Raw genomic sequence first — 14,876 nt, 5'->3', positions numbered from 1 at the left:
GGGGTTTTACATTCTCCCTTCCTTTTAGAAATTTCGTCCCGAAATTTAGGAAGTGATACTGGTGTCAGACTCTGCCGGAAAAAGGTGAGGGTACTTTTGCTTCATTCGGTCCTAGCGTTCCCACGTGAACTCGGGACCAAGTCTTGAATTCCATATAAATTTGACTAACTTTATTCGGTTCCGCGTTAATTTCTGAATCTTCTAATCAGTAACTTCAACAGGTTCTTCTATAAATCGAAGCTTATCGTCGACGCGAATATCTTCAACGGGGACAATCAAGGATTCATCGGATAGGCATTTCTTCAAGTTAGACACGTGGAACACATCGTGTATTCCGCTAAGCTCTTCGGGCAATTCAAATCGGTAAGCTACGGTGCAAACTCGTTCAGTGACCGGAAACGGTCCCACATAACGAGGACTTAACTTGCCCTTTTTGCCAAATCGGACGACTCCTTTCCAGGGTGAGACTTTCAACAAAACTCAGTCTCCTTCTTGGAACTCTAACGGTCTTATACTATTGTCAGCATAGCTCTTTTGTCGATCGGCTGCCACTTTTAACATGTCTTTGATTTGGAAAATTCTGTCGGAGGTTTCCTGAACAATCCCTGGCCCTGTCAACTGCTTTTCTCCAACTTCCGCATAACAAAGAGGTGATCGACACTTTCTCCCGTAGAAAGCTTCAAACGGAGCAGCTTTAATAATGGAGTGATAACTATTATTATAAGAAAACTCAGCTAGTGGTAGATGAGTGTCCCAACTCTTTCTGAAATCGAGAACAGATGCTCGCAACATATTGTAACATTCGTTACTTTTCAAACCCGAAAACTCGACCCATTTTAAATTTTCGGGTTTGTTTCTATTTAAATTTATATATTTTTATAATATTATTAATTAATCTCAATTTTCATTTATATATTTTATGTGATCATTTCTATGAAATTATACATTTCACCACCTTTGTAGTATTACATACCCATTTAAAACATTCATAATCAAGATCAAATATTTAAGTACATGTCCCATGCAATATACTATAATTATTATTTAACTACAACTACTACTTTTATTTATTATTATTATTATTATTATTAATTTTATTATTATCATCATATTTTCATATGTTACTTAACTAATAAAAACTAATAAATGTTTTAATTCAATAAAATTTATTAAAATAGTTAAACCTTTTGAATACCCTATTAAGCAATTTTTAATTGGTGTTTTAATTATATTAAGTATGATTAATTTTCATAATTTCCTTAAGACATAACAACTCTATATTTTCAATATAAAAGGAGGACAAATCCTTCATTATTTTCACACCTCAATCCATTCTTTTCTTAAGTTTAAGAACACTAATTAGTAAGTTGTTACCAATTCAAGCATTGTATAACTTTTGTTTTAATTTTATCTTGAATGCTCATACTTGTTCATAAGTTGTTCTTCATGATCATGTTACTTTTATCGTAAAAATTTATATTTTTGTTTTAAGAATCATTATGATCATGGATATCCAATGTGAACACTTTGATTTTTCTAAAATCTTGGATCAAGCCTAGTTATTTTGCAATAACAAACATGAATATATATATTTATTTAAATCTTATGATTCGTTGATCATCATAACTTATAAACTTTCTGTAAATAAGATTATTTATAAAAAATTCTTTTATTTAAAATATTTTACAATAGATATAACATACTTCATATCTTTGAATTAATAAATGAGTAAATTAATTATTGTTTATTTTATTTCAACATAACTAATATTTATGAGAATTATTTAATTAATTATGTTACTTGGAAACAAATGTTTAATCATAAATTGTTATTAATATTATTATTTAATCTTATATTAATAAGTTATAATTATTTGTCTACAAATCATTCTTCAACTAATAAACATTAAATGATTTATATAAACTTTATTCATTTTTGTTAAACTCATTAAAAATCCCCAAGTCCCCATTTACCATTAGTTAATTAACATTATAATTCTGGTTACTTGTCCTTGATTTTTTGTATCTTCGTTATTATTTATAGTTTCGTGAGATTCAATTGCTTCGTTTGTTAACTCGCTTTCGGTTATTTATTTCAAGTTGTCTCCAATATCAAAGGTGAGTTTCTCACACTCCCTTTTTACTCTTTTATTACTTTTGGGGGTAGCATATATATCCTATCCAAATTTTAATTTCGTTTATTCATTATTTACAAACTACAATTCGATACATGGACTTGTGTGTTTATTTGCTTACTTGCTCAAAGATTACGTGCTTATGGTTTCCTCATTAAGTATGATCATACGCCCACCTATGCACTCAGGACCTCGATGTTATGAGTGGAATAGGGACCCCCCGATCCAAGTACGTTGGTTGTTACCAACGGAAAGGATACTTACTTGCGCTATTATCCGAGTACATTGGTGCACAATACCAAATGGAAATGACCTTACTTGCTCATTTACACTTGTTCATGGAATTGTAGATTTTTATATACTTATATCATAACTTGTGTGAACTCACCAACTATTCATATAGTTGACCTTTATTTTATATATATGCTACTGGTACCTTATGTAGAGTATGCTGCCGTGACGAAGACACTAGAACTTAGGTTATATTAATAAATGGACAAGTGTTAATTTTTCTTATATTTCCCTTGTATTTCTTGTTGTAAACTTGATGCTTAAATTAATTAATGATAATATTGTCACATAATAGTGTCACATGTGTTTTGAGCAATCTGTACGTCACACTCAGGCGTTTCCGCTTTAGCCGGGGTGTTACAGATTGGTATCAGATCCGTGACTATAATATAGGACATTAGATGTAGTGTTCTAGTTAGTTATAGTTTATTTGCTTAATTTTTTAGGTTGCATGATTAGAAATTATGTGAGCTTTATTTGATTGTTCAATGCACATTATTTGGTTATTATTAATTTGTTTATGCCTCATGTACGCAAATACTATTATACTGATGATTCAATTACTTCAATTGCACAAGCACACACAAGTCCAAGGCTTATGCCTAAAAATAAAGAGTTTTCCAACATTTTCAATTACTGATTTTTATTGTGGTGTTCCGATATTTATTCTTTTTAAAGATGGTTCTATATGGCGGGTATGTAGTAAACTGTAAGGGGGACGTGCCTGTTTTCCGAAACTCTTGACACCAAGGTTATTGAAACCTAATGATAAGCAATGCGCATAAATCCCAATCAGACGCGGGACCCGGTTGCTTACCTGGAGAGTTAGGAAAGAGCATGAACTTTATTAAGCCAAAGCATACCACTTTTAACACCATGTGAATCACAACTTTAAGTTTTCAAACACGACCATGTTCTCTTTGTGAAAAGAATATGGTTGCACTCCTCTATGTTTTAGAATGTGTTTTAACTGGAAGTCTGTACACGAATACCCAGCTTTCGGTTAGATTTAATTACGCGTACATTGGTGGTTTATGAACATTCGATTTTCAATTCGATTTCATTATTTATTGTAAGTTTAAAATTTTTTCCATATGATTATTCAATAATTTAAGAGATTTTCGTTTATTGAAAGGTGAAAATTCATGACGTTTCATGGGAATTCCAATTTCGATTTCAAATTTGTTTCATGCGATTTCTTTTCTTTTCTTGTATCTATTAGTCGTTTTCATACTTACGTCTCAAGTCACGCGAATTCTTCACGTTTCGTATCATGCTTCCTTGTTTTCCTAGTTGTCACACTCAACTCGCGAAATGACAATCCAAGTTATCAAGTAAATGGCCTCCGCGATCCAGATCACCCCATGTTTGACCGCACCCACCTTCATCGCTATAGTAAATTAAAATACAAACCCAACACCATTCTTGGAAACACAAACCAAACCCAACTAAAGAGCCTCGCACAGAAACACGTCCTTTTTATAGTATGTGTAAATCCACCGCTTTACTTCCTTGAAACGTTGATATACTTCAATTTGTGATAGATTCAATTAACACTTATTGCTAAAACCTACCCAAACTCAACACCACTCACCCATCTGCAAGACATGTACCTAACAATTTGTCTCAATCACACGTTTAACCTCATGCTTCAAGCCTACTAACATTGTGGTGACCTTAGCACACTCACCATACTTTGGAAGGCCTAACTTATTTCCGCCATCCAATACCCTAACTCCGCATCCTTTGTCAACCTTATACGATTTTTCGGTTTCAATACTTAGAATTTACAAAACTCATCAAACTCGTCTACATTTTCTTTTGCATATTTTTTCTATATTTTATTTCTTTTACTAACACCTCGTACCAAATCCCAAATCCTTAGTTATTTTAATCTTCAGTCAAATTGATTTTCTTTAAAAAGAATTTATTACCTATATTATTATTATTATTATTAAAGTTATTAATATTACCATCATTATTAATATTACTACTACTATTGTTATTAGTACCATCACCGTCACCATTATTATTATTATTACGGTAATTATCAATATGATTATTATTAGAATTGTTATTATTATTATTGTTAATATTTTTTTATTATTATTGATATTAGTAATATTATTATTACTAGTATCATCGTCACTACTATTATATAATAATATTTAAAGTAAAATATTAGCTTCAAACAAGTTTTGAGCCATTTTAAAACTATTTTTTTATTCAATAATATTTTTTTATTATTATTATGATTAGTAATATTATTATTACTAGTATTATCTTCACCTCTACTAATAATGTAATTATTATTTCAAACCGTATTAAAAGTAAACTTTTTATTTCAAATAAATCTTTAGCCCTTTTGAGGCTATATTTCATTCAACAAGTCAGGTTATTTGACAATTTTTTTCCTAGGCAGTTGGCCAAAAGAAAACATTTATTTTTATGTTAAGGATTTCATAAAATTCTCAAGTTTTAGCGTTAGTTAAAAACGTTTTTCCTAACTAAAATAAAACAATCATATTTCACCATGAGATATAAAAACACCACGATTTACAACCGATGTGATATATCCCTTCCCTTCTTTCCCCTTCATTAACGCCAATGAGTTTTGGCTATGAAATCATGGCACCACCTTCCACGACAACCTTCATGCCACAAACAAACCTATATTCGAGAAGACAAGTGTCGCAAGCTACATTTACTTTTCTTTATTTTTCTCTTTCACGTATGTTTCGAACTTACCCAAAGTGACTTTTACATCCACTTCTTTAGAATATTGTTTACGTAGTTTATTTTTATTGTCCATTGATTTTGGATCCATATTCGTTTGTATTTTTACGAAACGTAAATTCGTACATCATACTTACTCGCTTTGCTAAATTGGGTTACTTTGTTATTTCAAATCTCGTGGTTTATGACTCATTTTTTTCTTAAAAATACCCGTTAAGTGAAAAGTGAGATTATGAACATTTATGTGTACATAGCTACCTAATAGAAACCGTGTTTTCATGATATTTTTACATTTGAATATTTGTGACCAACTCTCTCTTAATAAATTCGTTTACTTTGAACCAGAATTGTGTCCTATGTACATGCGGAGTTTATGTTATGTTATTTATTACACAAAATGATTTGTATTATTCGTTTACTTCTCTTCCACGCAATCTTTTATTTGAACCATTTGTTTGTTCGTGATTTCATCAATCTGAGACAAATGCATTATTTTGCTTTAAAAAAAAATTCAATTGTTTACTTTGATAAACTCAAGGTTATTATTGGAAAATTTCTTTTTATAGACCTATGTGATTTTGATTTTAAAATTTCGTTCACCCATTTCACTTTATTATAAATTTACATGTTCGTAAGATGTAATTTTTTATTCATCTCAATGTTGCCGCTAGTTACGTTGAATATTATTCAGAGATTTACATTCGTTAAACTTTTTGATATTTTGATATATAACAGTTTCGTTTATCTAATCTATTCTCGAACCCAATGCGTTATCAAATTTACATGTTCATATTTCGTTGGTTAAATGCTACGTTTACCTACCACGTTATTCTCGATCCCAATATTTCAATTACATGTTACGATGGTTATAATTCTAAATGTTTCATTCTTTAATTTCATTACCTCGTTTATTTCGTTTTCAACATCGTTCATTTGGTTTAGACACAATGATTCTATTTACTTGACTTAGTGTTTTAACGTTGTCCTTGGCCTGAACGGTCTAATGTATTTTGTAATCTTTTTACCCTTTTTAATTCATTGTTTTTTTGAAGTTCTATATGAAAATATTTTTTTTTCTTTATCTAAGGTCTATGTCTTAAAACCACACAATAAAGCAATTTATATGGGCCATCCGACGATAGATGTAATTACGGGTTGACACGTAATTATCAAAGTCCTCGCATGGAAAATATAATAAGTACGATTGTGTGAAATAACTCGGAACTTGAAATGATTTTTGGAGAACGGGGCAAATAAAATATGATAAGGGCATGGTGGATACGCCGCTGATACATCCTATATATAAGTGTCCTTCATATTTCCTATTTGTGGCGTTCTTTTGGGTCATTCAAAGATCTACGTTATTTTATTTTAATTGTGCATGTATAAAATTGCTAAAGTTTCCAACAACTCCGTTTATTAGTTGTTCTCTTTTAATTTTTTTTATTTTTATTCTAATTTCGGGACAAAATTTTGAAAAGTTGTAAGTCCTGTAACATTCGTTACTTTTCAAACCCGAAAACTCGACCCATTTTAAATTTTTGGGGTTGTTTCTATTTAAATTTATATATTTTTATAATATTATTAATTAATCTCAATTTCATTAATGTATTTTATGTGATCATTTCTATGCAATTATACATTTTACCACCTTTGTAGTATTACACACTCATTTAAAACATTCATAATCAAGATCAAATATTTAAATACATGTCCCATGCAATATACTATAATTATTATTTAACTACAACTACTACTTTTATTTATTATTATTATTATTATTATTATTATTATTATTATTATTTTTATTATTATTATTATTATTATCATCACATTTTTATATGTTACTTAACTAATAAAAACTAATGAATGTTTTAATTCAATAAAATTTATTAAAATAGTTAACCTTTTGAATACCCTATTAAACAATTTTTAATTGTGTTTTAATTATATTAAATATGATTAATTTTAATAATTTCCTTAAGACATAACAACTCTATATTTTCAATATAAAAGGAGGACAAATTCTCCATTCTTTTCTTAAGTTTAAGAGCACTAACAAGTAAGTTGTTACCAATTCAAGTATTTTATAGCTTTTGTTTTGATTTTATCTTGAATGTTTATTCTTGTTCATAAGTTGTTCTTCATGATCATGTTACTTTTATCATAAAAATATTATATTTTGGTTTTAAGAATCATTATGATCATGGATATCCAAGATGAACACTTTGATTTTTCTAAATCTTGGTCAAGCCTAGTTATTTTGCAAGAATAAACATGAATATATATTTATCTAAATCTTATGATTCGTTGATCATCATAACTTATAAACTTTCTTTAAATAAGATTATTTATAAATTTTTTTTATTTAAAATATTTTACTATATATATATAACATACTTCATATCTTTGAATTAATAACTGAGTAAATTAATTATTATTTATTTTATTTCAACAAAACTACTATTTATGAGAATTATTTAATTAATTATGTTACTTGAAAACAAATGTTTAATCATAAATTGTTATTAATATTATTATTTAATCTTATATTAATAAGTTATAATTATTTGTCAACAAATCATTCTTCAACTAATAAACATAAAATGATTTATATAAACTTTATTCATTTTTGTTAAACACATTAAAAATCCCCAAGTCCCCATTTACCATTAGTTAATTAACATTATAATTCCGGTTACTAGTCCTTGAATTTTTTGTATCTTCGTTATTATTTATAGTTTCGTGAGATTCAAATGCTTCGTTTGTTAACTCGCTTTCGGTTATTTATTTCAAGTTGTCTCCAATATCAAAGGTGAGTTTCTCACACCCCCTTTTTACTCTTTTATTACTTTTGGGGGTAGCATATATATCCTATCCAAATTTCAATTTCGTTTATTCATTATTTACAAACTACAATTCGATACATGGACTTGTGTGTTTATTTGCTTACTTGCTCAAAGATTAGGTGCTCATGGTTTCCTCATTAAGTATGATCATACACCCCCCCTATGCACTCAGGACCTCGATGCTATGAGTGGAATAGGGACCCCCGATCCAAGTACGTTGGTTGTTAACAACGGAAAGGACACTTACTTGCGCTATTATCCGAGTGCATTGGTGCACAATCCCAACTGGAAAGGACCTTACTTGCTCATTTACACTTGTTCAGGGAATTGTAGATTTTTATGTACTTATATCAGAACTTGTGTGAACTCACCAACTATTCATATATTTGACCTTTATTTTATATATATGCTACAGGTACCTTATGTAGAGTATGTTGCCGAGACAAAGACACTAGAACTTAGGTTATATTAATAAATGGACAAGTGTTAATTGCTCTTATATGTCTATTGTATTTCTTGTTGTAAACTTGTATACTTGATGCTTAAATTAATTAATAATAATAATGTCACTTAATAGCCGGGGTGTTACACATATCATCCAATGTCTGAATAGTTCTTTCGCTTTGACCGTCTATCTGAAGATGGTAAGCAGTGCTCATATCCAAGCGAGTGCCTAAGGATTCATGCAAATATTGCCAAAATAGAGAAACAAATCAACCATATCTAATGGTGATAATCGAAACTGGCACGCCATGTTTAGCCAGACTTCTTTAAGATAGAGCCTAGTTAGTTTCTCCATATTGTCCTTCTCTCGGATAGGAATGAAGTGTGCAGACTTTGTCAGTCTATCCACTATTACCCAAATGGCATCATGATCTCCGGGGGTACAAGGTAGTTTGGTTACAAAATCCATTGCAATGTTATCCCATTTCCACTCTGGGATTTCGGGTTATTGTAACAATCCAGATGGCTTTTGGTGTTCAGCTTTAACTTTATCACCTTTCAAATTTGGCCACCAATAAAATTCTTGGAGATCTTTGTACATCTTAGTCAATCCTGGGTGGATTGAATACTTGGACTTGTGGGCTTCATTTAACACTAAATTTTGCAAATTCCCATACCTTGGCACCCAATTTGGTCGATCAAATAAAGTGTACCATCATACTTTGTCACTAATTCGCGTTCAAGACCTCGTAATCTTTCAGCTCTTATGTTTCGCGGCTTCAAGGCTTCGCGTTGGGCATCACGAATTCGAGTAGTAAGACTCGTGTGAATCGTTAATCCCAATGCATCAGCTACAACATTCGCTTTACCCGGGTGGTAACGAATGTCACAGTCGTAATCGTTGAGCAATTCTACTCATCTACGCTGTCTCATATTAAGTTAATTTTGGTAAAATATATGCTGGAGGCTCTTTTGATCAGTGAAGATTGTACATTTAGTACCATAAAGATAATGTCTCCATATCTTAAGGGCAAAAACAACAGCCCCTAATTCCAGATCATTTGTAGTGTAATTCTTCTCATGTACTTTTAACTGTCGGGAAGCATAGGCTATAACCTTGTCTCGTTGCATAAGCACACAACCAAGACCTAGGCGTGCGGCGTCACAATAGACTATGAACCCATCAGTACCTTCTGGAAGTGACAAGATAGGTGCACTACATAACTTCTGCTTAAGCAATTGAAAAGCTTCTTCTTGTTTCTCAGTACACTCGTATTTCCTTTCTTTATGGGTTAATTGGGTTAGAGGTTGAGCCATGGAGGAGAAATTTTAGATGAATCGCCGGTAATAACCTGCCAATCCTAAAAATTGTCGCACTTCAGTAGGAGACCTTGGTAGGTCACAGTTCTTAATTGCTTCAATATTTGAAGGATCAACATGAACACTGTCTTTGTTAATAATGTGATCAAGAAACTGGACTTCTCTAAGCCAAAAATCACACTTAGAAAACTTTGCGTACAACTTCTCATTCTTTAACAACTCTAAAATTATCTTCAAATGCTGCTCATGCTCTTTCTTGGTTCGCGAGTAAGTAAGTACATCATCAATAAACACGATCACAAATTTATCCAAATATGGCTTACAATCTCGGTTCATGAGGTCCATAAACACAGCTGGTGCGTTAGTTAGACCAAACGACATGAATAAGAATTCATAATGGCCATAGCGGGTTCTGAAAGCAGTTTTGTGAAAATATTCTTCTGCAACTCGCAGCTGGTGGTATCCAGATCGTATATCGATTTTTGAATAATAACTAGATCCTTGCAACTGATCAAACAAATCATCAATTCTCGGTAGTGGGTACCGATTCTTATGGTATGCGTATTCAGTTCGCGGTAATCGATACACATACGAAATGAACCTACTTTCTTCTTAACGAATAAGACTGGTGCTCCCCACGGTGAGAAGCTTGGTCTAATAAAACCTTTGTCCAAAAGCTCTTGCAGTTGATTAGACAACTCCTGCATCTCAGACGGTGCCAATCTGTAGGGAGATCGGGCTACCGGTGCAGCATCTCTCACAAGATCGATTCTGAATTCAACTTGCCTTGGTGGAGGTAATCCAGGTAAATCTTCAGGAAATACTTCTGGGAAGTCTCAGACAACAGGAATATCTTCTACTTTCTTTTATTTAGCTTTCGAATCAATTACATGGACAAGAAATGATGGATAACCTTTCCGCAACATCTTTTGAGTCTTCATAATACTAGTGAGCTTCAAATCCGAATTGCTTAGATCACCTGAATAGCTAACGCTCCACCACTTGGAAGGGGTAAACGAACCATATTTTCTGAACAAACAATTTCAGCTTTGTTTTTGGATAACCAATCCATTCCCACAACAACGTCGAAACTTCCGAGCTCAACAGGTAACAGATCGATGCTGAACTGATGATCTCTTAATGTGATGCTACAATTACGAACAACTTGACTAGTTTCTATTAACTTCCCATTAGCTAGTTTAATTGAGTATTTATTGTCTAGATCGATTGATTAAATATCAAGGAGGGGTTCAAATTGCTTGGAAACAAAGCCTAAGTCAGCTTCGGTATCAAAAAGTACATAAGCGTAATGACTATTTATAAGATACGTACCGGTGACTACCGATGAGTCTTTGCGTGCCTTCTTCGCGTTCATCTCGAATTCCCTTCCCTTATTCTGATTCTTGATCTTCGGGCAGTCCTTCCTATAATGCCCCACAAATCCACACCCAAAACATCCCGGGTTCTGGTTACCAGTAACTGGCGGTATCATCTTGGCATAACAGTCTCGGGACAAGTGACCGACTCGGTGGCATTGGTCACACTTCTTACATCCCCACCATGATTCTTCCCACACGAGTTACATCAGTTCATCTGATTCGAACTTCCTCTAGCTCTCCTAACATTAGCAGAAAACATGTGACCCAAATTTTGGTTTTTCTTAAACTGTCCTCCAGATTTCCAACCCATTTTCTCTTAAACTCCCCTGACTTGTTCTCGGGTTCTGTTGAATCAACTTTCTTTCCAGTATCCTTCAATATCCCTTTGCGAACGCAGTCGTCGGTCAGATTTTTCACGAGTTCTCTAGCAAACTGAATCGTGTCGGGTTTCAAAGATGTGACCATGCCTCGAATCTCCGGTGCTAATCTCCAAACGTATCTCTTGATCTTAACATATTCGGGCGTGACTAGTCGTGGTACCAGCCTTGCTAAAGCATTAAATCGAGATGTATACGTTCCGGTACCGACACCCTTCATGGTCAGATTCCATAATTCAAGTTCTATCTTCTGCAACTCATTCATCGGGCAATACTCCTTGATCAACATCTCCTTCAACTCTTCCCATGTCAGATCATAAGCTGATCTTCTCCCATGTTATGAATTAGAGAGTTACACCATTAGAGTAATCATTTTGAAAAGAGCAGACTCAGTATTTAACTTTCTCAGCTGGGCTACAGTTACTGATCTTCATGACAGACTCCGTCTTCTCAATCCAACGAACTATTTCAAGGGGTCCTTCAGCTCTAGTAAAAGTCTAGGGATTACATTTCTGAAATGTACCGTAGGTACAACCAGATACTGGATTCCTGTTAACATAGTTTGTTCAAAAATCATCACCGATTATTGAATCTTACTAGTCACAGTTATGGAATTTTTGTAAATGATTTTTATTCTTTTATTTCTACCTGACGGGTTACCGGTAAGATTCTCGATTCCAGCTCCGGCTCCGGTTCCGACATCATTACGGGCATCCTGTCTTGGATTATGGTTAGCATCAGATCATCGTCTCGATGCTCAAGAGCTGAGTTAATGCGTTACGCAATGAGCTGATCTAACTACTCCTGGGTGGATGGTAATCCAGACCCTCGACTTGCGGCGGCTCTCCTTGTCTTAGGTGGCATTTTTCTTTTATTTTTATATAAAAAATGATAGCATAAGGTTAGATTATTATCTTAATGTCACTTAACATCAAGAAAATTCATAACATAACCATAACATTAATTATAATATTTTAAGGTGAAAAGCTCCAAAAATTACAACCAAAATTTGGTGCACTGTTCCTAGCACCTAAAAGTTTTGCTTTTCAACCCAAAATACAAAATACTAATCCAAATTACATAATACTAGGCCTAAAGTGCCTATACAAAAGAAACAAACATAGCAACTAAGGTAAGAAACCAAAGTACACCAAGAGAATGTGCAAAGCATCCTCAAGGCTTTCCATCCTACCCGCCATTTTCCAGAATTGACCCATGTGAAGCTCCATTGCATCTACTTGGAGTTCCAACACTGAAATGCCTGAAAGTTACCGATCTCCTGAACTTCCAAGTTCATGAGTCGGTTTTGAATGTCCCCTATGATGGCTTCACTAACGGTCACTCTCTCTGCTAAAGAGATCACTAAGCTCACCAAGGTCGGGCTTGGACAACTAGTGGTGGTGGCACGGGTATGGCATCAGTAGCAGGTGTAGTGGGTGGCGTAGCAAGTGGTGGTGTCGAGGCCGAACCAGAGGCCTCGAAGTCATTCCTTCCCCTCTTTCGCGGGTTCACCGCGGCAGGGGGAGGGACAACAGTATGCGGTGCTGCAGGAGTAGGTAGGGGTTGGGGTGTGTCCCCAGCCTCATCATCTCCTTTGGTCAAGTCAATAGTTAATAGTTTGGATTATTAAAATCCAATTTTCCAAAATAAAATATCCGTAGAACAAAGATATTCGGGTAATAAGTGAAATTACGTTTTTAATGTGTTTTTACTAAAATCATTACAAAATCATATACGCAAATAAATCACACGGTTAATATAAATAAAAAAACATTACTATTCATTGATCATATTACATTTTTTTTATCTTTGAGTGATATAATATAATAGCATACTAATTTGAAAATTAAGTCATCAATGATGGATTTTGCCCATGTACTAGTCTAGATATATAGTAACATATTCAACTAAACCAATAAAAGTTTCTAATGTGGTGAGTAAAAGGAGAGAATATGGCAGCTCAACTATTTTGAATCGTATCCAGAATATTTTGCAACTCATTGACTACATCTTTTATGTTCATCCGATGTGGTGCGAAATCCACAGAGCATGATACTCCAATCTTCAAAGTTAAAGCAATACTTTTCATAGCAATTGCATTCATATGATGATACTTAAGAAGCTCTTCATCAATAGCATGAGTTAGATGGTCTTCTAAGGCCATGCAAACAAATTTGTGAAGGCTGAGGCCTTCGTTGAAGATGTCATCTGTCGGTTTTTTCTCCGTCATCACCTCTAATAATGATATTCCAAAACTATATACATCACCACTAGTTGTCATCTCACTCCCAAAAATGTACTCTGCAACTTATTAATAATTACATTATGAAAACAATGATCAAGTTAAAATAAGAAGTATGATCTTTGTAGGAAGGATAAGAAGTAATCTAGACCAATTTTGAATTTGAAAGGTTGTGACTAGTTTTAGGAAAATTAAGTATAACATAAGGGAAAAGACAAAAAAAGGCGTAACACATAATTGTTGATTTTCTCTCCCCACATGCACGACACATGCCAATTCCACCATCGTTTTAAAACGTTCATAATTTCTTTATACGACAATTTTTATTAAAAATATTCACCTTAATAATGAATGTATGGTGACTTTCACCTTAATATGTTTATTAAACCGGTGACTTTCTGACGACTTTTCCGATGAAATTTTCAGGCGAAATTTCCGGCGAGGTGATGGCGGTGGGTGAAGGTGGCGGTGGTGGGCGATGACTAGTGAAGATGAATTGGTTTTTGATATTAGCGTATGTGGGGTTTTGATATTAATGTAAGTGAGTTTTTGAAATTAAAGTAAGTGGGTTTTCAATATTAAAGTAGTAGACTAAAATACCCTCATTGCTAACATTTATAGGAAAATCAAACTTCTTGTTTGAACCTAACCCATGAAAACAATATTATAAGTTAATATGATATTAGGAATAAATGAATATTACCTGGAGGTGCATAACCAATTGTTCCTCTCATCCCAGTGAGTTACTTTGGTTTAAACTCGATTCAAGAAACCAAGCTAAAGCAAAGTCTCCAATATGGGCCACCATATCATCATCAAGTAGAATGTTGTGGGGCTTCAAATCTCCATGTACGACAGTTGTTGAGCAATGATTATGAAGATAATCAAGCGCACATGCGACATTAATAAGAATATTCATTCTTTGAAGAAGGTTGAGTCGTGATGCACATGTACTTGAATGCAACCAATCATGTAAATTTCCATTGGGCATGAACTCGTAAACCAAAGCTTTAAAATCATTGCCTTGAAAATCAACACTTGAACATGAAGTTATTATCTTCAATAGATTCCTGTGCCGAATACTCCGCCACACTTCACATTCGG

The 14,876-nt window shown here is 33.3% G+C and overlaps 2 protein-coding genes across 2 annotated transcripts; both read right to left on the bottom strand.

Moving 5' to 3' along the window:
- Positions 1-480: 480 nt before the first annotated feature.
- LOC143603172 (uncharacterized) lies at positions 481-792 on the bottom strand. The gene has a single exon (XM_077080055.1). It carries the CDS (start codon positions 790-792, stop codon positions 481-483), a length of 312 nt encoding a protein of 103 aa, XP_076936170.1.
- Positions 793-13,490: 12,698 nt separating this feature from the next.
- Positions 13,491-14,691, bottom strand: LOC143603171 (receptor kinase-like protein Xa21). The gene is made up of 3 exons (XM_077080054.1): positions 14,520-14,691; positions 14,373-14,417; positions 13,491-13,831 (listed from the first exon to the last, which is right to left on the bottom strand). The coding sequence occupies exons 1-3, from the start codon at positions 14,689-14,691 to the stop codon at positions 13,491-13,493; spliced, it is 558 nt and encodes a 185-aa protein (XP_076936169.1).
- Between the last annotated feature and the right edge of the window lie 185 nt (positions 14,692-14,876).

This window comes from Bidens hawaiensis, unplaced genomic scaffold (genome assembly GCF_021521415.1).
Source record: "Bidens hawaiensis isolate Kalapana, Puna unplaced genomic scaffold, B.hawaiensis_p1.1 tig00060953_1, whole genome shotgun sequence".
Taxonomy (NCBI): Eukaryota; Viridiplantae; Streptophyta; class Magnoliopsida; order Asterales; family Asteraceae; genus Bidens; species Bidens hawaiensis.
This window is presented reverse-complemented; position numbering and strand designations above follow the sequence as displayed.

Coding starts and splice junctions, on each gene's coding strand:
- LOC143603172 (XM_077080055.1), bottom strand. CDS start 792: ATGTTGCGAGCATCTGTTCTCGATTTCAGAAAGAGTTGGGACACTCAT.
- LOC143603171 (XM_077080054.1), bottom strand. CDS start 14,691: ATGAATATTCTTATTAATGTCGCATGTGCGCTTGATTATCTTCATAAT. Junction 14,418..14,519: donor TGAATCGAGTTTAAACCAAA/GTAACTCACTGG, acceptor TTCATGGGTTAG/GTTCAAACAAGAAGTTTGAT. Junction 13,832..14,372: donor TATAAATGTTAGCAATGAGG/GTATTTTAGTCT, acceptor AATAAGTTGCAG/AGTACATTTTTGGGAGTGAG.